The 25,135-nt window shown below is 37.8% G+C and overlaps 1 protein-coding gene and 1 long non-coding RNA gene across 13 annotated transcripts in view; one reads left to right on the top strand and one right to left on the bottom strand.

The window, feature by feature from the left end:
* The window catches only part of kank4 (KN motif and ankyrin repeat domains 4), a 67,396-nt gene extending 53,624 nt beyond the window's left edge, over window positions 1–13,772 (top strand). For 10 of the 12 annotated variants that reach the window (XM_036570180.1, XM_036570179.1, XM_036570178.1 and 7 more), the window contains 7 exons: window positions 358–451; window positions 4,402–4,641; window positions 6,619–6,703; window positions 8,090–8,309; window positions 9,311–9,453; window positions 10,984–11,184; window positions 12,897–13,246. In XM_036570180.1, the coding sequence (XP_036426073.1) occupies window positions 358–451; window positions 4,402–4,641; window positions 6,619–6,703; window positions 8,090–8,309; window positions 9,311–9,453; window positions 10,984–11,184; window positions 12,897–13,010 (1,097 nt within the window). In that variant the 3' untranslated portion in view covers window positions 13,011–13,246. Of the gene's footprint in view, window positions 1–357; window positions 452–4,401; window positions 4,642–6,618; window positions 6,704–8,089; window positions 8,310–9,310; window positions 9,454–10,983; window positions 11,185–12,896 lie in introns of all 12 variants that reach the window. The other 2 variants (XM_036570176.1, XM_036570188.1) reach the window with 2 other exon arrangements.
* Window positions 13,773–18,587: 4,815 nt separating this feature from the next.
* LOC118807964 lies at window positions 18,588–24,138 on the bottom strand. The gene is made up of 2 exons (XR_005007247.1): window positions 23,997–24,138; window positions 18,588–20,615 (listed from the first exon to the last, which is right to left on the bottom strand). It is a non-coding gene; the product is annotated as an uncharacterized LOC118807964 (long non-coding RNA).
* Between the last annotated feature and the right edge of the window lie 997 nt (window positions 24,139–25,135).

Here is a 25,135-nt window from a genome sequence, read left to right as displayed (position 1 = left end):
AAGAAAATTTCTAGTTCAGCGTAGGCTGCGCTGTTCTCATTTTGACAACATTTTCTAGTTAGTGATCTGTTTCTGCAGAAGCTGCCGCTGCAGTTTGGTCTGCTACATTATGGATGAATGCTACTCTCTGGAAACCTACCAAGCATTACAGTTTTATAAAGCGTCAATCATATTCCCTCTGACACAGCAGTCATTCACAAAGGACACTTATTATGCAGGAGTGTGCTTGTGAAAGAATCATGATAGTGATAGTGTAGCAAAACGTAGAGGTTATTTTATATGTACACATCTTAGGTAAGGAGGATGAACAGGAGCAGGGCTGGCTAAACGCTCCACATCTGACCACTCTCTCCTTAGGCCTCAAATCCATCATGAAGAAGAATGACTATCCTGACAAGCAGGGGAACGGAGGAGTCAAAAAGAACCTGAAGTTTGTTGGCGTGAACGGAGGGTAAAATATTTTATGTTCACCATGCACTCTCTGCACTCTCTGCATTTTTATGTGCCTGTGGCAAAATGATGTGCTTCATACACTTTGCATAAGATCACCATCTCTAAAAGGACTACAAACAGATTACTTTATGTTTTCTGAAAGAGCAAAAATCACTTATTGATTGTATTCCAAAGCAATGCTTGTCCAGTTTTATAATTGGTTTATATGTTAGTTTTGCGTCCCCTAAATCCTTAATGATGGTATTTTAATGTGAAGTGTTGAATTATCATATTTGTTCTGCTTCCTCTGATAATATCCTCTTCTAAACCGTTATTACATGGTCTTTTCATCTCTTGCCTTTCCTCTCTGTCAATAATTTTAAAATCATATTTAGTCTTAAAGCTAATATACATTTTACTTTGTCATATCATATGACTACAGTAAAATGCATTTTGGCAAAAATGTATACCTTATGTACATATGTACTTAGCAGCCTTTTAAATAGGTACACCTGCTCTGTAATTGTACCTATTAGGCTGTTTTGCCTTTTACAGTCAGTAAGTTGAAAGCCAGAAATCTTTGACACCACTGTTGTACTCAGACACCTGTTGATTGTATTGGTAAAGCATAACCTGATTGTGGTCTTTATTATGTGTGCTTCACTAAACCATGACACCCCAAAAGTTACTCTGGTGGGTAGGTTTGTGTGTGAGCCTATTTGATTGGGATAGAGTTTTGAGCCCTTAAACTCTGTTATTGAGCTTAACTACTATGGAACTAATATGTAATATTGTTATAGAAAGTGTGACCAGGGGCCTTCAGTGTTTAAAAGGTCAATATTGTGATCTTGTAGCTAACCCTTTTGTTATGACGCAGCCCACAAGCTTTAATTTTGTACATATATTTGTAAATGTTGTGCTGTCAAACAAGTAAAATAATCATGTTTGTCTTTTTTGCTCAAATTTGACACTGAACAAAATAAGCTTTATCAGAGTGTATTTATTGCTTTCAGTGATTTAGTAATATTATTTTCACCAAGTGAACGCAGAGTGCACCAGAACCTGAATGTGAAAATAATGTGCTTTCCATTGAGTGAAAGCAGTTTCCAATTTTCATCACTGACATCCAGTTGTGGCAACAGTGGCTGCTTGTTCTGACTAATGAGTATAAGTATCATATATATTATATATGCAGTCAATATGCAGTCAACTGTTCTGGCATCTCTGCTCTTATTTGCTCTTGATGAGTTTGTTACAATAGCAGCTCTTGAGGGCTTTCCATTTTGCTAATGCTTTTGTTAGTTTGCCACTCATTGAATTATCTAAAGGTCTCCCATAAGTACTGTCCAGCATAGTCTGCTGAGGGTTACTTTAAGGCTTCATTTGAACAAGAGGGCTACAATCACGGATTCATAGCAACACACAAGGTGTGAGTAGCTGGGCTTCAGGCTGCACTACTAGGGATTATTTAAGCAGTCAAACTAGGAAAAAAGTGTTAATTCCTTCATGCATTATTAAAGGGTTATTATCATGTAATTATTACATAATAACATATTATTACATTATATTATTACATTGCACTTTTTTGTATAATATATATGGTTGCATCTACATATACTTGCACAAAATATCCAGAGAGCTCATGCTCTATTGTCACAACAGCTCTTTTTATGAAGGAGGCTAATGGAATCACTGTACAACCATGCAGCTAAGCATTCGTTAGCTTCTGAGTACAATTCTGGTGGCAAAGATGTGCCAGTTACAGCTTACAATTGACTGTAAAAGGTGTGATTGTACAGATACCCATCAAGCATGTCTTCTCCAGAGTAAATGGAAACTTACTATGCCTATTTCTAGCTGCTTCATACATAAAATGCTGCCAGACTTTTGATAAATTCAGTCTTTTTTAGGCATTTTCTGTAATCATATTTAGTCTATGCAAATCTGAAATGAAATAGATATCACTTTTATCTCAGTGCAGCTTTATTGTCAGTGTTGCAATTAGTCACCAGAATCTATGTCATTGGGGTGGATTACTGTCATTATTTTCATCAGTGGAATTAACTCTGCTCTGTGTCCCCCTTTCTGCTCATCTGTCATCACAGTGCTCAGGTAGAACTACAGCACGTGAGGTGTTTGGTTTGTTTGCTGTTGGCATTTTAGTGTGATGTTGATGAGATGTGAGTGAGAAGTGGTGAAACCTCAGTGAGAACAAGGTCCTTTCTATGCACTGGAGCGCGTGAGGAGTGATGGGTGCAGGCTAGCGGTGGTGGAGGCCCCACCTCAGCTGTGTTTGCCCAGCCCTCAGCACTAAGATAATTGCCCTCATGGTGCAGAGCAGACAGTTGGCCCTCCCCGCTCTCTGATCTGATATGAACGGCTCTGTCATCTGAGCCCCATCTCCTTGTAAGGCCCCTCACTGCATTAGTGGGGAGTTTTTTTTCACAACTTTAAAAGAGAATGAATAACATCAGGGTATCGATTTGAAACTAAATAGTAATATGACTGTCAAATCTTTAGGCCTGTTGAAGAAGAGATGGAGATTTCTGGACATGAAGTATTGATGCCCATGATGCAGGAAAGATCACATGCTATGCTGCCCTTCAAAGGCAAAGAGCAGTAATTACGTCAGCAGAGAACAGTTTCAAATATTAATACTGACTGATATATGCATGCAGTGTTTCTTGTATACTTACAACTGAATTTGTCTGGACAGTGACAGAACTTTGAAGCTATTTGTCTCTGTTGGCATAGTTACTAGATGGTGGTGGGTTGAAATCTGCTGTTTTTGCAGTGATTTATGTCAGAGTGGTGACATTTGAATTTTTGTGCGCATGCAGGATGAGCTATCATTATCCTGAGAGTAGGCTGACGGAGCTGTTGTTAAAAATGACAGCCAGTGATTTCAGAATTTGAGCACATTTGAGCAACGATCTGAACAAGCAAACATCACAACACAATGCCTCCCTCAGATAACTCTAGCTCAGTCTGTCTGAGATTCTCTCTCTTTGACTGTGGAGTTTTGGAAGAGATGAATACAGTAATAAGATTAATAGGCTCTTCTAAAAGATGGATTAGATTATTAGATTAATAGCCTCCTCTGAAATCCCCAGAAGATAATACTTATAACTTACTTATGTAGAGTTCGTTGATTAGCAAACCATTGCAAATGAAAAAGATCATATTTGCTTGGAAATGAGGGACATTCTTAAAGAAAAGTTCCTACGTGTATGGTTCTAGGAAAAGCCTTTAACTGGTATAAAATTGACATTAAATTGAGGCTCTTTAACATTAAAGTTCCTCAGACTTTTGCATGCCATTTACAATAATGCATCTTCAAGAAGCTGAGTTGAAAGGTTTTATAGGTAAGCAAACGTGTTTCTTCCATGGATCCCTTTTTGGCACCCTTTATTTTTACAAATGTATATGAATTAGAGCAGAAGTATAACATTTTTCGGTTGTCCAGAATCAGCCTCCTCATTTTGAGCATTAAAAATATGTGACAGGCTGCTGCTATTTAGTCATAAGCTTTAACATGCGTCACTAATTAATGACGTTTCTCATTTTCCCAATTTGATGTTATGATCTGGAATGGCTCTGTTTAATTATTACAGTTGCATGATTTCTGATCATCAGGAAGACATTAATGAACGAGTTGCCTCACAGGGATCGCTCACAGGATGTTCCACCCACTAACATAGCTCACTTTATTTACTCTTTCACAACAGGCTTGTGTTTGCTTTCCTTTAGTAGAAAGCATCTGTCAATTTGCTTTTAAAGCATACAAATATTTAGACAAACATGCAACTTTATTATTATTATTATTATTATTATTATTATTATTATTATACTTACTAGTTGTAGCTCTGCTCTGTAGCTGGTTTTTTATAATGATCATTACAGGGTCACATATAACCAGTTTGTTTTAAAAGATTAACTTCCATGACTTAGACTGTCTGTGTTGTCCAGCTATGAGACGACTTCCAGTGAGGAGTCCAGTGGGGAGGAGAATGAGGACGAGAGGGAGGAGGAGGTGGATAGCTCCGAGCCGGAGGAGCAGGGAGAGGAGAAAGAGAGTGCAGCGGCCCAGGAGGAGGCTGCTGCTGCTGGGGAGCAGGCTGATGAAGCTCAGACAAAGGGGTCTGAGTGCTCTGAGGAGCCTAAAGACCTCGAGGCCAGTATTGGTCCCCAGGAGGAGCAGCCGGTCAGGTGAGACAGAGGGGCCAGGTGTATAAGATGGAAAATCCAATTTAGATGTCCAGTAGGAGGTCCAGTTAATCCAACTCGAATGTCCAGTAGGAGGTCCAATTAGTCCAACTTAGGGGCCCAAGAAGAGGTCCAACTTAGGTCCAATTTTGTCTAACTAAGAGGTCCAATTTCAGAGTCCATTTAATCCAATTTACTGGTCAAATAGGAGGTCCAATTAAATGTCTAATAAGAGGTTTAATTAGCTTAATTTAGGGGTCCAATAAGAGGTCCAGTTGTTCCAACTTAGAGGTCCAATTAGAGATACAATTGGTCAATCTTAGAGGTCCAACAAGAGGTCCAGGTAGTCCAACTTAGAAGTATAATAAGAGGGCCAATTAGTCCAACCTATAACAATAATGGTATTAAAATCTGAATATAGACTAGCTCTTCTGCACTAGTGGATATCTCTTACTTGGACAACTCAAACCACAACAACCATAAAACAGAACATCAGAGACTAAAAGTCACTCGATCCTTCTTAAATCCAAGCACAGAATGGTGTCATAAGAACAAAGTTGTAGATTATTTTCTGTCATGATAGCCTAAAGCATTTAAACTCACTGTATAGTAGGTTTCTCTCTGTCTGTCCATGTGAATTCAATTGGATCAACATATCTTCTTCTTTAAATGAATGTGGAAAGGCTATAAGAGAGAAAGGAGGGAAACTCAATCCCCTGATTTATGGTGTGAAAAACTCATTAGCTCATAACACAATCTGGATAAATACAGTACAGTAAAAAAGCAAGGTTATAATATTTATCTATATGTAGATTTATAAACATATTTTGTATAAAAGTCTGTCATTTTACTTGTAGTTTCTACAATAATCCTGGTAAGCAGTAACCCATATATCCCTCCTGCCCCTACAGCATTTGCACTTACACACACACTCAAAGGGGCGTCTATGTTATGAGTCATACAAAGCTGTGAACATAGTTATCATGCACACATCCCAATTGATAGATGCAGTCCTGAGTTGATATACTTTAAAAAGAGATAAAGCTTCACAGTGCTCTAACCTTGATTATGACACTACTGATTGTGTTCTGCTTTTTTATGTTTTGTGGATGTGATTTCAATTATGTTAATAAGAAAATGTTTTGATAAACAGTCACTTGATAAACATAAACCCATAGCTGTGAAGACAATGCATTTCTCTCATAATTCAGGTGACTAATATATCTTATGTGTAGACGTGTCAGCACATCTGAATGAAACTTGAAAACAATCCATTTAGATCATAACATCTGTCTGCGACTGTAAAGTTGAACTGTGAACTGTGTGTTCCAGCATATTACAGTACACAGGTTTGTCCTTTTTCAGCCCGTAGACTGAAAGCAGAGAACGTTGAGTGACATGCTCGATAAACTCTCTGGGCTGTTCCGTGAGAGCAAGCTCATCAAGCAAAATTACCAAAACACAGTACATTGCTCTGAATAGGCATGACGTGAGGAAGGACCTGTGTCAAACTCAGCATGTGTTGATTGAACAGCAGGTTGTGATGAATAAATCCATGTGTCATTTAAAATGTTGGTAACAACTTGATTGAAGAGCAGGTCCTGAATAAGGTGCTCTCAGCCAACGTTACCAAAGATTTTTACCAACACTTTATTTGTTTGACTAATAAGATGTCAAACCGAGGATTTCTGTAGGCTTAGGTCTACAGTAAATCTGTATTTAGGAGAATGAATGAATTTTTCTTGAGTTGTTTTGTGGATGCATGACCTTGTGTTTTACCCTTTCAATAACAGTTACATAGTTACAAAGTTTGAAATATAATATAAACCCTTTCACAGTCTTATCTAAGTTTATTACCATGATTGGGTAGTTTGGCTGCAAGAATACTGCTGTAGACATATAAATATGTGTAAAACTTTTGGTCGTTGTTGTAAAAGTTTGACATGTATCAGTGTTGAGTTGTTGAATGTGCTCTTGCAGTGAATTTGTAGATAAAAACTTCATGGCTGCTTGTCACTATCTGAAGGACCGAATGGCTGAAGTCTCTGCCCCCAACAAAGAGATGGTAAGGAATACAGGGATATACTCTGAGGCCCAATCCCATTTCACCCCTTGCCCCTACCACTTAGCCCTTGGCCTCGTTTTGTACGTTCACGTTTAGGGATAGGGTGTCCCAATTTTTGTTGAGATGGAGGGGTAGGGCGAAGTATTGTTACGTAGCCCTCCAAAAGGAGGTTTTTCAGAGGTACACTCCAAACAGAGTGTTATGAGAAAGAAAGAAAAACCGGCAAGATGGCTGCGCAAGCGACACAAAATGGAAGTATTTTGTCTGTTAAAAAAGTTACGATAACCATTGTATTATCTTAGTTTAATGTCATTCCTTTTCTTCATAACAAGCATTAAAAATCACTAGTAGTATGCTGATGTCTCGGTAGTTAGCTGGCTAAATTTCCCGTTCCACCTTAAATAGTCTAGCAGTACTGATGCCTGAAGCACCAGAATGTCAGTGCTGCTCCATTTAAGGTGGAACAGGAAAATTTGAACAAGAAGCAGGCCAATAGCTGACTTCAGCTTCATATCACTGAAGAATTAGGGGTGGGAAATGATAAATAGTTATCGCATCCCCCCTCTTTAAAAAGCATATGATGCCCTAAATTTAACTAAAGACCAGCAGCGAGGGCACTGAACTTTACCCTCCTATCACTACAGACTGGCAGGGTCACCTACAGAGCACCTCTAGTAGCCTGTTAATGAAGTAATGATCTTTTTTATTTGAGGGTCCCATTTCATAGGGGGAAGATTTCAACCACTACCGCTTGTAATCCAGTTCCAAGGGGTAGGGTGACTCTCAAAAACAAGGGGTAGAGGTAAAAATAAGAAATGGGATTGGGCCTAATTGTGTCTTATGGTTAATACAACTTTTGTGTTTATCCGGGTACCAGTCTGAATAAATCTGAATGTATGTTTTTCATAATCGTAAAGACATTTTGATTTAAAAGCTGATGGTAAAAAGTTTCAGAGGTGTTCCTGACACAAATAAAGATATTCATATTGATGCCTGTGTGTGACTTTATACTGAAAACAGAACAAAAAAATCTCGTTTTTAATTCATATTGTTACAAATATTTTTAATTTATGACTTTGGTGAAATTTAGAGTTGAAAAATGTTGAGTTAGAAACTGGAACAGTTTCATATGAACTGTTTCATAGATTGATGCTTTCATTATTATTCTAAAATGTACAAAATAATAAAAATAACTCTGAAGTGATGCAAGAGATTTGCAATATATTATGTACTATGAAGTATTAAGTTAACCTTTTCCTGTTTTAGGTTTGTCATCGTTTTAATTGCTTCAGTTTAATCTCTTGATACAGTAAAACTGTTCATTAAACCTTCCACTGAGGCCTGCTTTTGTGGTCTTTCACTGTTTTCTATGTCTACCACCTTCAGAGGCAGATTCTGATGGTACTCTATCAGGAGTGGTTTCGTGTGTCCAGTCAGAAAGACTCCCAGGCAGATACGGTCACACTGTACCTGAGGGAGGTTGGGAACCAAACCCCCACTCTACTGCGCTACATAGTTAACCTGGCCGACGGCAATGGCAACATGGCCCTACACTACAGTGTTTCCCACTCTAATTTCCCAGTGGTCAAGCTGCTGTTGGATACAGGTGAGGCAACTCAGATATTTCATCCCAAATATTATTTTTTATCACAGTGGTCAATATCTGGTATGATTAAGGTGTCCTGATTATATGGGGAATGTGAATAATCATCTGTCAGTCTTAAACACGTCCCATCTCTCTTTCTGTATGAGTCAATATATTAAGAACATTTCATGTTTAACAGTATCTGAAGACAGATTATTGTGGTTGATTTAATTAGCCCTGAGGTTCATATGAGCATATACAGTGGTGCTTGAAAGTTTGTGAACCCTTTTCCGTATTTCTGCATAATAGTAGATAAAGAAAACCAAATTAAACAAATGAGACAAAATATTAGACTTGGTCATTTGTTTATTGAGGAAAATGATCTAATATTACATATCAGATTATTTGAAGGTGAAATTAGAGTCAGGTGTTTTCAATCAATGGGATGGCAATCAGGTGTGAGTGACCACCCTGTTTCATTCTTCACAACATATTTGTGGAAGTGTATTATGGAACGAAGAAAAGAGATTTCTGAGGATCTGAGTTGTTGTTGCTCATCAGTCTGGAAAAGGTTACAAAACCATCTCTAAAGAATTGAACACCACCAATCCAGTCAGACAGATTGTATACAATTGGAGGAAATTCAAGGCCTATTCTAAAGGAAAGGGGTCACACCAGATACTGAAAGCAAAGGTTCATATACTTTTGGCACTCACATATATGTAATATCGGATCTTTTTTGTCAATAAATAAATGACCAAGTCTAATATTTTTGTCTCATTTGTTTAATTTGGTTCTGTTTATGTACTATTGGGAAAATCTGATGAAGATTTAGGTCAAATTTATGCAGAAAGGTAGAAAATGCTAAAGAGTTCAAAGTTTCAAGCAGCACTGTGGATAGATAGATAGATAGATAGATAGATAGATAGATAGATAGATAGATAGATAGATAGATGAAACAGAGTTCTTGCCATAAACTAATAAATATCAATAGAAATCAATATCAATGTTTTATTCATGAGGTCTGTGTGAGGTGGATCATCAGAACAAGGCAGGCTACACTGCGATAATGCTGGCAGCCTTGACCGCAGCGGAAGGCCCTGAGGACATGGAGGTGGCCCAGCAGCTACTGAGCCTGGGCAGCATCAACGCTCGGGCCGGCCAGGTACACACAGCAAGACACCATCCTGTGCTCCAAGAACACAACATATTTAACTAGTCTTAATCTCTTTCTTACAGCATTTTTCCAACCCATGTCATCATGTCCTTCTACTAAATACATCTTACATAGGAAAGCAAATACTGTCACAAATAGCTCTCAATATTACAAAGCGTAGACTTGACTCATTCAAAACTGACTCAGTGTGCTGCAGTTTAACCTGGATAGGAGCTCACTGACTGCGAAGAGTCTATTCAAATGTCCAGCTCTTATGGAATATAAAAGTTCTCACAGGGCCTGAATACACTAATGTATGGGTTTTTGGAATAACTTTTATTATTTTTGTTACTTTACATAAATAGCAATATTTACAATGTGTTTAAATAGCATGAATTAAGGGCTCCCATATGGCAAAACTGTCTAAGTGTTGGGCCTATCTTCAGGAGATCGCGAATTTGAACCCTGGTGATGCTACAGCCATCCGTTACCGGGAGTACAAGAGAGCACAATTGGCCCCGCTCACTGGGCGGTTAGGATGGCCCCGTCTCTCCTCTATCACTTAGCGCAATGCTAGTCAGCACAGGCGTCTGTTAGCTGGCGTAACAGATCTGGCAGTTGGTGCTTTCCTCCAAACGATGCTTTCCTCCGGGTGTGTTTGGCTGTCCAATGACGTTGCATGAGCGGCAGTTCAAAAAGATGCGGTGGCACTTCACAGGACTCAGAGGAAGCCTGTGCTAGCCTTTGCCCTCCTAGCGCTGGTGGTATCGTGTGATTGGGGGAGTCCTAACTAGTGGGTGGAATTGGAAACGACTAAATTGGGGAGAAAATTGGGGGGAAAAAAGTATGAATTATACAACATAAGGCATTTTAGATTAGATTATAAGCTTTCTGGGTGTTCATTTAATTAAAACTCAATTATTGATGCTGTACAGTATTCTCTGTCATTTTAGTTGGTTTTATATCATTAATACCGTTGATTTCAAACTTTTGAACTGTGATTCTCAACTTCTGAATGGCAGTGCATGTCTGAACAAACAGGTAAAAAGGGTAGTAAACTAGAAATTTTGTTCATTTGCAAATTGAGAGACAGAAAGAATCAAAGGAGAAGTTTGCAATTTGAGAGAAAAAGAATCAAGACTGAGTCCAAATAAGAGCGGGATTAAGTCAAGACTGAGTCTAAATGAGACTGAGACCCAAAACTCCCCAAAACTCCTCCTCTTTGAGACCAAGCCTTACAAATTACTGGAAAAATGTAAAGGAATGTATTTTTTTTAGACCCACCTTCTCTTCCACTTGCAAACACAAATGTGATGTGCATTAAAAGTTTCTTGGCATTCAGTGCCTGCTCTGAATATGTCCAACCAAGAGACTAGGAGGATGCTCGGTGCCTGAGCATGCCTCAGTGTACAGGAATGAATGTTCAGTAAAAACCACATGCTCAGTGCAAAGATAAATTGTCAATCCTGTTGTTATCTTGATGACCCTGTGTACTCTTCATATTTTTTTGCTCATCTTTGGTGCTTTCTCTTCCTGCAGTCAGGCCAGACAGCGCTGATGCTTGCAGCGAGTCATGGCCGCACAGCGATGGTGCAGGTTCTTCTTGAATGCAAAGCTGATGTGAACATACAGGACAACGATGGCTCCACTGCGCTGATGTGTGCCAGTGAGCATGGTCACAGCGAGATAGCCAAACTACTGCTGGACACACCTGAGTGTGACACTAGCCTCAAAGATAAGGTGAGTGGAGACACATACAGACACACAAGTAGAGATGATATACAGGTATACTCCGCTCAGATCTTTTACATAGTAGGACAAAGGTTAAATGAAATGCTGACATAATTCTTGTTTGCTTACACTGAATGTACAATGTAGTACTACATATTTAGAGTTTATTAAATTATGGTTCTTTTAATTTTCTCCACAAATCTTGCCCACTGTACAAAAAACACCACTGCGATGTTTTTAATACTAAGAGGCAAAAATACATATTAATGACCATCGTCCTAGGCTCTAATTCTTACAGTATGAGCCAGTATGAGAATTTGAAAAATATATTATCAGGCTATCTGCAGGTATCAGCAAATTAAATTCATGAGAAATGATAATGCTGCTGTGAGGCATTTTATACATTTTGGAAAATGTATCATAGTCATGGATCATTATATAGCAGTTCATTTTCACTAGTATCTCTATGGGATTTTCAATGTGACATTGGTGGCAGGTTAACAATGCTGTACTTTCACTTTTCCCACACCGGGTTCAATACTACTTAAACATAAACATTTCATGCTTGTAATAGACAGTCAAGTGACATATTTTTGACTTGTTTTCAAACAAGCCTAAATGAGAGCAAGAATGTAAAGGAAGGATTTTTAGGCCTACCTTCTCTTCCACTCACCAGTGCAAATATGATGTGCATTAAAAGTCTCTTGGCATTCAGTGCCTGCTCTGAATATATCCAGCCAATGCCCACTCTGAATTAATCCAACCTGTGCCTGCTCTGAATGAGTCAAACCAGTGGCTGCTCTGAATAAATTCAACCAGTGCGCACTCTGAATGAGTCAAACCAATGGCTGCTCTGAATAAATTCAACCAGTACCCGCTCTGGATGAGTCAAACCAGTGGCTGCTCTGAATAAATTCAACCAGTACCTGCTCTGGATGAGTCAAACCAGTGGCTGCTCTGAATGAGTCAAACCAATGCCTGCTCTGAATGAATCCAACCAGTGGCGCTCTGAATGAATCCAGCCAATGACCGCTCTGAATGAGTCAAACCAGTGGCTGCTCTGAATGAATCCAATCAGTACCCACTCTGAATGAGTCAAACCAATGGCTCCTCTGAATGAATCCAACCATTGCCTGCTCTGAATGAGTCAAACCAGTGCCTGCTCTGAATGAATCCAACCAGTGCCCACTCTGAATGAATCCAACCAGTGCCCACTCTGAATGAGTCAAACCAGTGCCTGCTCTGAATGAATCCAACCAGTGCCCACTCTGAATGAGTTCAACCAGTGCCTGCTCTGAATGAATCCAACCAGTGCCCACTCTGAATGAGTCAAACCAGTGCCTGCTCTGAATGAATCCAGCCTACGCCTGCTCTAAATGAGTCAAACCAGTGCCTGCTCTGAATGAATCCAACCCGTGTCCGCTCTGAATGAATCCAGCCAATGCTCGCTCTGAATGAGTCAAACCAATGGCTGCTCTGAATGATTCCAGCCAATGCAAATTATATGAAGGGATATATGATTTTTGATGAAAGTCAAAGTAAAGCCTTAAAAATAGCAATGATGCCACTCATATGACATCAAGAAAGTTGTTCTAAGTGATATCTGCTCAGTGCATATATTTTATGTTATGAGTAATCCTAATTTAATGTAAATAGAGTCAACCCAGATGACAATTTAGAATTAAAAATTAAATGTTGGCTGTTTTGTTTTGTTTGTACAGGCTGGACACACGGCTCTATCTGTGGCCATCAAGGCCTCTCACTCTGAAGTTGTCGAGCTGCTGAAGGCCCATGCTGAAAACGCTGGAACTTCATCTGCCACAGGTCTTCTCTGAGGTTGCAGAGATTCTGTATGTCCTCTCCAGAGGCAACAATACCTGAATTCACCCTTTGCCTCAATCAGACAAAGTGGCCTATGACTAAAATGGCCTATGAGAAGTGGACTTCAATCCATAAAGCTTCCCTGAACTCTACTAGCAACAGATCAATTTCTTCAGTTCCTCTGAAGCACAGCTACCTTCAAGCTCTTAACTTCATGTGGATCAAGCATGGTACATTGTTACATGTTTTGTCCTCTTTTCAAGCATTGTTATATTTTTGTCAGGTAGAGAGCATTATACATGAATGTTATTACAGAGTCTATCAGATACACACTATATTTATTTTATATTGCACTTTGCTGTATTGATTTTTTATTCTATCTGTAATATATATATGAAGTCTGTCTAAATATAACCTGATGATCAGCATTATGTCTTCCAATATGACTGTTGTCAGGTAACGCTCATTTCAGAAACGGAGTGTGATTTTAGTATGAGAGAGATAGAATGCCAGGGTAATTCCCTTACTATACATGTTGATCCAATAAACAGAAACTGAAAAAGTCAGACTAAAGCTGTACTCCGCAGTGTCCCTCCCATCTTATATAGTATACTTATCCAGAAATATGGGCACACACTGGACAAGTTGAAGGAAGTCTGTGCTTTGGTATTTAATAAACCAGCTCATCTTTTTTTTGCTTCTATTAAAATTATTCATGGGTCTAGAAGGACAATAAACAGTATAATCAAAATTAAAAATATATTGGAAGCATTCAACTTTTTGCTGTTTGTGTTTTTTATGACTCAGATGACCTTTTATGGTACCTGTTTTTACATTGTCAGGCTTATATTTTACTGCAGAGATCCTGTGATGTTCTCTTGTTGGCTTCTTTCTAATCAATCTCATCCACTAATTCAAGCCATTCAAGAGCTGACTTGGGTTTTTTAGAGCAGTTTGTTGTACTGAGATCCTTCAAGATGGAAACATTTAGAATCTACACCGGTGAGCCAAAATATTATGACCACCTACTTAATATGCCAGTTTGTCCCTCCTCAGATCACTGTCGGTAGGTATTCTACACTGCTGAGAATACTGCTGACCAGGAGCACCTCACAAGCCTTGCCGTTTCGGAGATGCTATGACCCAGTCATTATCAAAGTCAGATCTTCACAGCACTTTGACTACGAGAACTGACTGTTTCCTAACCAGACCTTGACATGTGCTGTTGTTACCAGATAATCAATGATATTCGCTCTATTTGTGAGTGGTCATAATGTTTTGGCTTATCGGTGTAAACCAGTGTCTCCAAGCTTATCCACTGGTGTCAGAGCATGCAAGTAGTGCTCAAACCTTCAGAATTTAGTTCCATCTAACATAACACACCTAGCTTTAAGAATAACATGCTCCTGATACCCTTAGCTGATTAACTGTGGTTCCCAGGGGGATCTGAAGGCAGGGACAGATGGTCTTAGTCTTGTGAGGCCCCTGAGCACGAGCATCCTTCTTTGAAGGCCCCAGCATTATAGCATAGGAAATACATAATTAAATAAATACACGATCGGAAAAGTGAGATTAAGCAATTGTTCACGTCTATGTTATTATACACTTTGAGCAAAGCTTCTTGTTTCTTTTTTGTACTAATTATGTGCAATATGCTATCGTGCCTACATCATAACAGTTTGTGCTTTGGTGTAAGATTTGTACAATCGTCAATCATGATTTCTTTCCGTATTTTTTTTTTAATTCAGACTGAGTCATAATGCAAAAACAGAAGCGGTCTAACACAAATGAAAAGTTAAAAGCTTACATCACTGTAACACACTGTTGAATGTCCCATTTGAATTAAAACAACAAAATCCCTTTGGTCAATAATAATATAACACTTGAGAGGCCTGAGAAAAGATCAAATTTCGTAATTTATTTACTTTATTTAGTCATTTGTACATGCAATGGATTGCAGAGGCTCCTGGCCCCACTGCCTGGTCAGTAATCCATCCTTGTCTGAAGGAACAGTGTTAGGCACCTCTGGCTTGAACCTGCACTGGGCCTTTGTAAATAAGACTGGGGATTTTCCATAAATCTGAAAATGCTTACACTCTATTCCTACCAAATATTGATAACAGAGAAAGCTAAATGTAATGTCTGCTCAGTGATGAAGTCAGATAGTACAGTATGCAGCAAGGCTACATGTTTTCAAGGGGAATGTCTCATTTGTCATTCTGGATCACAAACAAAATAAGGGACTTAAAATCTAGATTTTTGATTGTTTTACAGAAAAAGAATATGTCAAATGTTATGCATGAAATGTACAAGTAAATAAATGTTGGAGCACAGTGAGGCACATGTTGGCATAGGACTTTTAACAACCCCCTCTTAACAATGCATGATAATGAGTGTAGGGTCAAAGATGACTCTTTGAAGGGTTACACAGAAACTGTGAGCATGAATAAGCTAAAATTAGAATCATTCCTGAAATATTTTGGTTAGGAACACACCTGTAAATAGCCATTAAGTGGAATGGTGATGAAGATGTTGAAGCACATTAGTATCTATTCTAATTCTGAAGGATTGTGTTAAATTTTATATGGCAGACTACTAAACACCAACACTCCTGCATGAGACCTAAGACTGCTTGACTTTCATACAGCTTCATATTAATAAAATAAAGAGACACAAGAATATGTGAAATCAGTAATGTAGCACAGACCTGAAGGCACATGTGTTATCATGGACTGAAGAGAGTGCCAGCTTGCATTTCATAAATCCAATAGTTTGCTAATTGTCCTGTATAATGATATGTTTGTCTGACAAACTTTAAGGAAACACTTTGTCAGACAAATAAAATGTTTACAAACAATGTAGAGAGTAATATTATATTGAAAAACAAACACCATAAATGAGATGTCTAAAGTCTATTATTATTTAAAATGCTATATTTTATGTATGCATGAACCTACATTCATAGACTTTTCAGTTAGTATCTATGAATTCAGCATTCTTCTTTGTTTACTTTTTTTTCATACTTCATATCATAAATCATACCTAGCAAGAATGTTTGCACTGCCCGTTGGCCACATTCCAACCCACTTCAATCCAACCTGTTAAACAACATTTTGCTTCCTGAAATAAATACCCAGTACTTTCATTTATTCTGCAATAGAAACCTACTTCTTTTTTTGTTTTTCAAATAGATATGCATATTTATGTACAGTGGTTATACAGTGAATATTTATATTTATACTGTGGACCGTTAACCTTTATGTGAATATTAAATGCTTCTATCCAATATTAGACCCACTGGGAGTATGATTACCTTGGTAATAATAAAAAAATGCTATAATAAATAAATAAGGACTTCAAATATGATATACATACTGTAGTAAAGCAGGTAACACGTTAGACAATGCACACAGTTCCAATGAGTCCCTGAGGCTGGAGCCCTAAAGCTACACTGTGAGCTTTACCCTTGTGTCCCAAGAGCAGCAACCCTGCTAGAACTGCTTAATAAAGTCCACAAGGTATCTAGGGATCTATTTGAATTTGTCTGCTGGAGTAGTTTCCCCCCAATCACACAATGCTACCAAGCTGGAAGGGTGAAGGCTAGAAGCTGGTCACCACATATTTTCAACCTGCAGCTAATGCAACATCATTAGAAAGCTCAACATGCTAAAAGCTCAAAGACTCCATTGGCAATTCTGTTACAATAGCTACCAGACATCCACACAGGCTAACAACACGCTGAGTTATGGAAAGGCCAACCTACCCACCCAGGAAGAGCGAGGCCAAATAAGCTGTCTTGGATTCTCAGCTACGGCATCGCTGGGGATTGAACTCTATTGAGCCATGGTCAATGGTCTTGAGCATAGCTTGCTGAAGATGGCTTCCACCTTTTGGGCTGCATGGAGTTCTCCTGCGGGGTGCTCAGTCCCAGCTGATGATGAACTACTCAATATTCATCACTAATCTGTCCAGCCTCTCACTACTCAGATGCTTCCTGTCTGCCACTACTTTGCAGGGCCTCTTTTATGGGACCTGAGTGAAAGGAGTGAAGTTCTTGTAGGCCTTCCAGTTACGCAGTGCTTGTAGAGCAGGGGTGTCTAATCTTGTCTGCAAAGGGCCAGTGTGGCTGCAGGTTTTCATTGCAACAAAACAAAAGCACACATGATCAGTTGCTTAAAGACTGGAATCAGGTGTGCTCTTTTTGTTTGGAACGAAAAACTGCACCCACACTGACCCTTTGCGGATAAGATTGGACACCCCTGTTGTAGAGCCTGTCCCTTTAATAATGACATGGCAGTGGCAGTGGTGGTCAGCATGGTCAAAGCCCTTTTTGAGGGAGAGAAGGCTTAAGCAACTGCTGCAAATTATTGCAGGCCTATCATATGTGTTTTTGGGAGTATAGAATGATTTCTCATTAGTACATTCTGTAGTAGAATCAAGCACCCAAAACCACATGACAAATGGACTTACCTAATCTAACACAGGCCTACATTAATGGTGGCATATGAAATGTCTGCATGTTTATTTCATGAATGCTTTAGCTCTTGGAGAGTTACTGTCCATTACATGAATGAAAAAGGTAAGGGTTTCACCTTTAATATATTTCAATATTATTTGAAGTATATTCTGTATTTATGATGATGTAACCATTTACTAAGAGGAATAAAGCCACACTGTAGCAAAACCGTGAACATTCCTGGGATCTCTTTACTTTCTTCCAACTTCCTCTTGACCTACATTCCAAGGGAGCTCCCTTAAAAACAATATATTTTTATAATATATATATATATATATATATATATATATATATATATATATATATATATATATATATGATATAAAAACAATATAAAATTTGAGTGGTCCTTTTTGGATGAAATAAACACTCAATGGACTCTCAATAACATGTCAAAAACATCTATCTATCTATCTATCTATCTATCTATCTATCTATATATATATATATATATATATATATATATTTATATATATCACAACAGACCACAAAATTCAGTCAGCAGGCGCTCCTCATCTAGTTTAGAATTCCTTCGTATGGTACCAAACATGGTTAACAGGAAATGCCTTCAATGCAAGGTACTTAATAAGACCTGAAGGGTGTGCCATATCTATTCATTTAACATTTGTCCTTCAAGATGAACATGCTTCTGGGACTGTGTCTCTCTGCTCTCTTCTGCTCAGGTAAAATTAAACATCCTTTTTTCTTTGCTTTGATTTCAACAAATTCATGCATTAATAGCAGAAATTCTACTTTTCTATGACCAATAAATTTATTTGATTAATGTTATATCTACTGCATCAAACTAGTTTCTATACTTTTAAAACAGTATTAAACTCTTACTATTTCTTGCTATAGAGAAAACATGGAATGATATTCATTTACCACACCATAAAAGATTTAATTTGCAGGAGCCTAACCTTGGGATGAGTATTCTGCTCAATCAAGTAACAAATCTACCTCTTAAACCATGCCAGTGCAAAAAGCTTTTGTCAAGTGTGTGTTTCATAGTAAAAAAATATGAATGCATAGTATCTGTGGGGCACAAGCAAGGACATTTTATAAAGGATCAATGAATGGATTAAAAATTATTTATTAATTAGGTCATAAATGCCATGAAAATCATTAATCAGTTCTAACCCATGAAAAAAGGAAAACAGGTTTTAAACTGTGCCACACGTGGAAAACCACCCAACCCCAAGGATCATAGTAGTTCCACCTTTGTGTCTGATGTATATTAAAACTTGGCAGCATTATATCAATACTTATGACAATCGTAAGGATAATGGCAGATACCATGTGAAACAGATGAACAACAGATGAACAACAGATGAAAACCTTTGAATGTGAATTTAGTCATTTCTAATAAAACATCCTGTTGGTGATTAAAAAGTGGTAACTTATTAAGAAAGATCTGTTGAAGCTCACAGGTTTAATGGTAACTGATGCTGAAGACAAAGTAAGATAAGTAACCAGTAGGATCAGAGGTTTAAGAGTATAGATGAATGTGGGCTCACTATTTGGCAAACCACAGGCCACTGTTTCCCTTTTTAATGATGCATTTACTTAAGTGCCCATTCATGATTTAAAGTGTTTATGACACAATAACCATTAATAAGCTACCTTTAAACCACACATAAAGCCTTTATAAAGGTAGTCTTATTTTAAAGTGGTATCAAAGTCAATAACATGGTTTTAGTGTCCATACATTGACTTCCTGATGAATTTGCTCTTTTCCCAGTGTACACACTGCAGTGTCTCCAGTGTAGAGGTGAATCGGGTCAGTGTAGCACCACAGATTCAATTGAGTGTCCAACAGGCTCACTGTGTTCTGCTGGGAGAACTAATTTTTCTGTATCAGGTAAGCTTTGGAGGTCTCTTTTTTAATGCTAATTAAATATCATTCAGGTTCTGAATGTATGCTATCAGACTGTAACTAAATATTCAATAAAATAAGACATGCTATAATATGGATGTTATTTTCACATGTCTGCTTAGGATATGGGAACAGTACTTCAGTTGCACGTTTTTGCGACACACAAGACATCTGTACTCTTCTGAATGGAGCTGCATCAGGCATAATTTACTCAGCTAACACTGGAGAGTCAAGTCTCTTTAATTTTATCTCCTGCTGTGATTTTGATAACTGCAATGAAATCAAAATCCCTGGTAAGCATGTTTTCTTTACTTTTTTTTTCTGTGATGTTCTGTTAAGTGATGTTTTCATAACTGACGCAGTGGTGCTGTCTTATTTTATGGCATGTTGAATATTTGCTATTTGGTATTTTTTGGGAGGTATGCATATACTGAAAGCACTTACTTTTCAGATGGTATACAGAAAAGCAGGGATTATTAAAAATAAATTTTGTAGTTTGTAAGTGCATTTGCACTGGGTCACATAGTGCAGTGATATCTCTGGTGACGCAGCGCCCATAACATCCTTGTTGGACCTCTTATACCACCAATTTTACACTAGTGAATCCTAGATTAATATACTTCATATAAGCTCCCTGGACAAAAAAATAGTCAACTTGCATGTTTAAGGTGGTAATAACTTCAGGCTCCTGCAGATGGCGTTGCACGAAGATGATCAGGCTATAAATACCTGCAGGGTGTGCGACGGGCAATGTCTCGTTGGATGTGTAGAAAATGGGTCGCAAAGCAGATGTGCAGCTTCCAGGCAAGAATTGCTTCTAGAAGTCAACGCAGGTCCTTCACAACCAATTTCTGAAAGAAGACTCCACAGGGAACTGCATACCATGAACATATAGAGCAGAGTGGCACACAAGAGGCCTTTGCTTACCTCTGCTCACAAAGTTGCCCAGTTACAGTGGGTGAAAAGACATTGGGCTGTTATGACTGAAAAACTTGTTTTCTGGGCAGATGAATCTCGTTTTTGTGTGTATGTGAATGATGCTAGGCATCGTGTTCATCGTAGACCTCAGTAAGCCTTCAATGAGGACTGCGTGCCAGGTGTGGTTCAAGCTGGAGGAGGCTCTGTGATGTTCTGGGGGTGTTTTGACAACATTCAGGAGTATTCACACATCTGGACTGGCCTGCAAAATCCCCAGATTTAAATCCTCTTGAAAATCTGAGGGACTACCTGGAACAACAAGTAAGATGCCAGGGAAGGCATCCATGAAATCTGTCCAAACTGTACAATTTTTAGATGCAAGAGTGGTCTACATCCAGAAACTTGTTCAGTCCATGCCAAATCAAATCACAGCTGTTTTCATGCCCGTACACGCTGTTAGGTACATTTCAGCCACAGGTGACTACTTTTTTGTCCGGTGAGCTTACTTAATATACTTCAACCATTGGCTTACATTAGAGTGCCAGTTTGAGACCTAGCAATACAGAGAAAACAATCACATTGTAAAAGTCATAATGTTATTAATTGAAGGTCATTTTTTATGAGGCATTAATGAGATCACAGTTGCATCACTACATTATGTTATATATTTTATTGATCCTACAAGGGAAATTTATCATTTTGCCTCCTGGGAGTGGCAAAGCAGTGGTGTCTGGTGCAGTGGGGATTAAATGCTTTGCCTAAGAGCACAACCAGGTGTACACAGTCAGTCCTGGGATTTGAACTCACAACCTTTCCAGTTGCTGGCTCACCTCTCCTGTCTCTGGCACTAGTGCTAGTATAAGAGATCTACTCTGGTATTTAATATGGGCCTAATATTTAATAACAATCTAACATTGCCACTTATAATTTCACCTACCCAAAAGTAATGCAAGTTCCAAGCTACTTGTAACTTTCAGTATTACATGCATAGCATTTTTGCATTTATATTCTTTTCTAAAAGACCTATATACACACTATTGTGCAAAAGTCTTACAGAGCTAATGGTTTAACTCTCGATATGGCCAACATGTGTTTTTGCTTGTTCCACACCATATATAATTAGAATATATACAAGCGAATGTTAATGTAGCAACAAGTAATACGATTTTTTTGTTTGTTTGTTTTCCAAAAAGTAGTTGATATTATGCGAACTAGTTAGAAGGTTTAGGTCTTGATTTCTCCCTGACACCCCCCAGCCATCGCATGGATCTGAACACATTTAAAAACATAAAATCCTTACTAACTGTATTATTATCACTTACACTTATGCTAATATTAGCATTTTTCTAGGCAAATAAACACTTCTTGGGGTTCTTCAGTGGCAGGGGTGGGGAAAAGGGAAGTAAACCTGGTAAATAACTGCAAGTTCAATCAGATTTGTTTGGGCAGGAAATGAGCAACTGTGCAATTTCCCAACCCTGTTCTAAGGCATTGCTCCAAAGAATTTATTTACATTTACGGCAGATGCTCTTATCCAGATTTCAATGATTTTACACAGGTAAGCAAAAGTAGTGTTAGGAGTCTTGCCCAAGGACTCTTATATGTATAGTGTGGGTCCTTGCTTGAGCAGAGGCTTGAACCCCAGTCTACAGTGTAGAAGGCAGAGGTGTTACCCACTACAGTATACCAACATTATTTCTGTTTCTGAGTCCCCTACAGATTATCTACAGAGGCTGAAATGATTTAGAAACAATCTAGTTGATTATATGTAACATTACATTTAGGGTTAGGGTTACATTTAAGGTTAGGTTTTGAGGTGAAGTTTAAGGTTAGGTTAGATTTAGAATTAGATTATATAGAATCTATTACATTCAGTTTACCACTCATTTACATTAAATAATTATTTAGTTGAATGTCAGTTAAAGACAACTAGTTAAAACAATCTACAAAACATCTGTAATGGACTCTTAAAATAGTGTTCACTTTAGAATTAAAGGTGAGGATTTTTTTTCAGTTTCATGTCTGTTGTTACCTGAAAACTAAAAGTTTGTGTTCTTGAAACACTTCAAGTAATCAGAATGACCCCAAAATTCATTAGAATTTGAAATATACTACATTATCTTATAAGTAAGTTTATAAGTTAAATTATGTTGATGTAACAGTTTCAATGTGTAAGTGTATTCTATTATCTTTTTTCCAAATATGCACATATAAAATGTTCACTGTGGCTACTTCACATACTTCACAATTATTCTATTTAGCTTGTGTATCTGTCTCACAGAACCTAACAACACCCTGAATGGACTGAAATGTGCCACCTGCAGCGGTCAAGCAAACACAACCTGCAACTCTACTGTGTTCTGTGTGGGAAACCAAGATCAGTGTATGACCAGCATCGGTTAGTTTCCTTTGTTCTTTTGCAGTGACATATAGAGTGTATTCTGTATGTGTTGGCATTTTGGGGTAATACTGCCCTCTGTGTTGATTTCTACTGTTTCTTTTGAGTATAATAATAAAACTCTAAAATACATATTGCCAGAAAAGTAAAGGTTTGAATTCTTTCTGTTAATATAAAATATGACTTTAAAATTCTTATGTTTAATTGAAAAAACAATTGTGTGATTGTACAAAGATACTATGTGTACTAAATGTATTGTCATAACGTTTTACTTTTTTTTTCTTTCTTAGTATCAAACAGAACTGTGAAGGGGTGCATCTCTAAAAGTCTTTGTGGAGTTAGTGCATATGGTAGTGCCACTTGTTGCTCAGGAAACATGTGTAATGGGAGTGAAGCCTGGCTGAGACTGGACCTTAGCTGTCTACTGATGCTCCTACTTGCTGTCATTCTACTGCAATAGTTATTGTCTCTTTATGAGTACATGCTAATGGCTATATTCTTTAATTATTATTTTAATGTACATTGGATATGAATCTTGACTGTTTAAAAAGTGTATGACAGTCACATTATTATGGCAATATTCTTCTTCTTCTTCTTCTTCTTCTTCTTATTATTATTATTATTATTATTATTGGTAGTGGTAGTAGCAGTAGTAGTAGAAGTAGTAGTAGTAGTATAGAATATTATTTGGAACCGCATGTTTGGGTTCCAAATAGTGCTTTGCATAAATCAAGTACAAATTAATTTGATACTAAGATAAAAATAACCTAAAAAACAAGACTAGGAAAGCCAAGTTTTGCTAGAACGCCATCAGCTGCATGCCATTTGTCATGCTAAAGCCTATGGTATAGGAAATATGAAAAAACTTGCATTGTGTATAAGATGTGCATTATGTGCCTTATGTGCCTGAAATGTATTGAGAAAACAACAAAAAATGAGATGTTTTGTTAATATATCAAGTTTCATGTTCCACTTTCCATTTTCAAGCAGTAAAATAATAGAAGACTCTTATTGGAAGGGGAAGATATCCACTATGCTATTGGTGTCCTGTATTGGCAAATGAGACCAAATAAATCTGCCCTTTTTGTAGCTGCATAACTTTAAGACTAGTTATTTTTTATTATTTAAGATGAGATTAGTTTCTAATTAAAAAAATAATTGTTACTGCTTTGTCTACTTCTGCCTCATGAATCCCTGAAGACATTTAGGTAGCTCTGTACAGAGCTCTAAATTTGCACCAGGTTTAGGACTGTAATAAGCATAATAACAGACTCTATTGCTCATATACTTACTCACACTCTAGTTATCCAGAATCAGGTGTTAAGTCAAGCAAACCAGGCAGGAAAAGAACTAAAAACCCAAAAGCACCGATCCCTCTCTGAGTCTGAGTACACTCTCTGAAAAAATGTACTGTCAGAAAAACTGTCACTGGAGTGGCATGCCTCACAGCACTAGGGTGATACCCCCTGAGGGTATTAACCTTTAGCTGGTAAACATAATTGTACCATTGGATTGCAAGTTGCATTAACTCCATACACCCTGTTGTGACTCCAGGCATTTTTCTTTTATTTTTGTATTCAATAAAATTATGAAAAGGTACAAATATGTTGTGGGAATATAAATGTAGTGTACCTTTAAAGGTCGTGTAAGGTAAACAACTACACTTTAAAACCGCTTTTGTGCCTTTGAGGGTACATTTAGATTACTTGTACTTTGCTGTACAAAATGTACCTGTATAGTGCCCTTTTTTCTGACTGTGTGGCCTTTGTTCATCTGGTCCTACATTATGTTAGTGCCAAGGTAACACTTTAGCATTAGCGTTTAAGCTCTGACTTAAATATACATATTCGATATTTGAAGCTTTAATGTATAAACTAACTCTGTTCCAGCAAAAACTCTTTCTGTTTCTATGTGTAGTTTTGTATAATGGCTTTGATTTACTTTGTCATGTAGCCTTGTGTAGCTGTATCTGCCCTACTTTTTTGGAACATGTGGAAGGCATCAAATACAGAATGAGTATTTATTCACAACCCCATTTCCAAAAAAGTTGGGATGCTGTGCAAAATGTAAATAAAAACAAAATGCAATGATGTGCAAATCATTTAACCCTATATTTACAACAAGTTGGGATGGGGGCAACAAAAGGCTGGTAAAGTTGTATAATGCTTAAGAAAACACCTGGTGGTTGATTGGCAATAGGCCAGTAACATGATTGGATATAAAAAAGCATCCCAGAGAGGCTGAGTCTTTCAGAAGTAAAGATATGGAATGAATGTTTACCACTCTGTGAAAGACTGCATGATTAAATAGTACAACGATTCAAGAATAATGTTTCTCAACGTAAAACAGCAAAGAAGTTAAAACTCTAAAACGCAAAGAAAAAATCATATATAGACAGGATCCAGAAATGCTGCCACCTTCTCTGGGCCCG

Source organism: Colossoma macropomum, unplaced genomic scaffold, assembly GCF_904425465.1.
Source record: "Colossoma macropomum unplaced genomic scaffold, Colossoma_macropomum, whole genome shotgun sequence".
NCBI classification, from domain to species: domain Eukaryota; kingdom Metazoa; phylum Chordata; class Actinopteri; order Characiformes; family Serrasalmidae; genus Colossoma; species Colossoma macropomum.
Note: the sequence above shows the minus strand (reverse complement) of the source record. Positions and strands in the feature narration are given on the sequence as shown.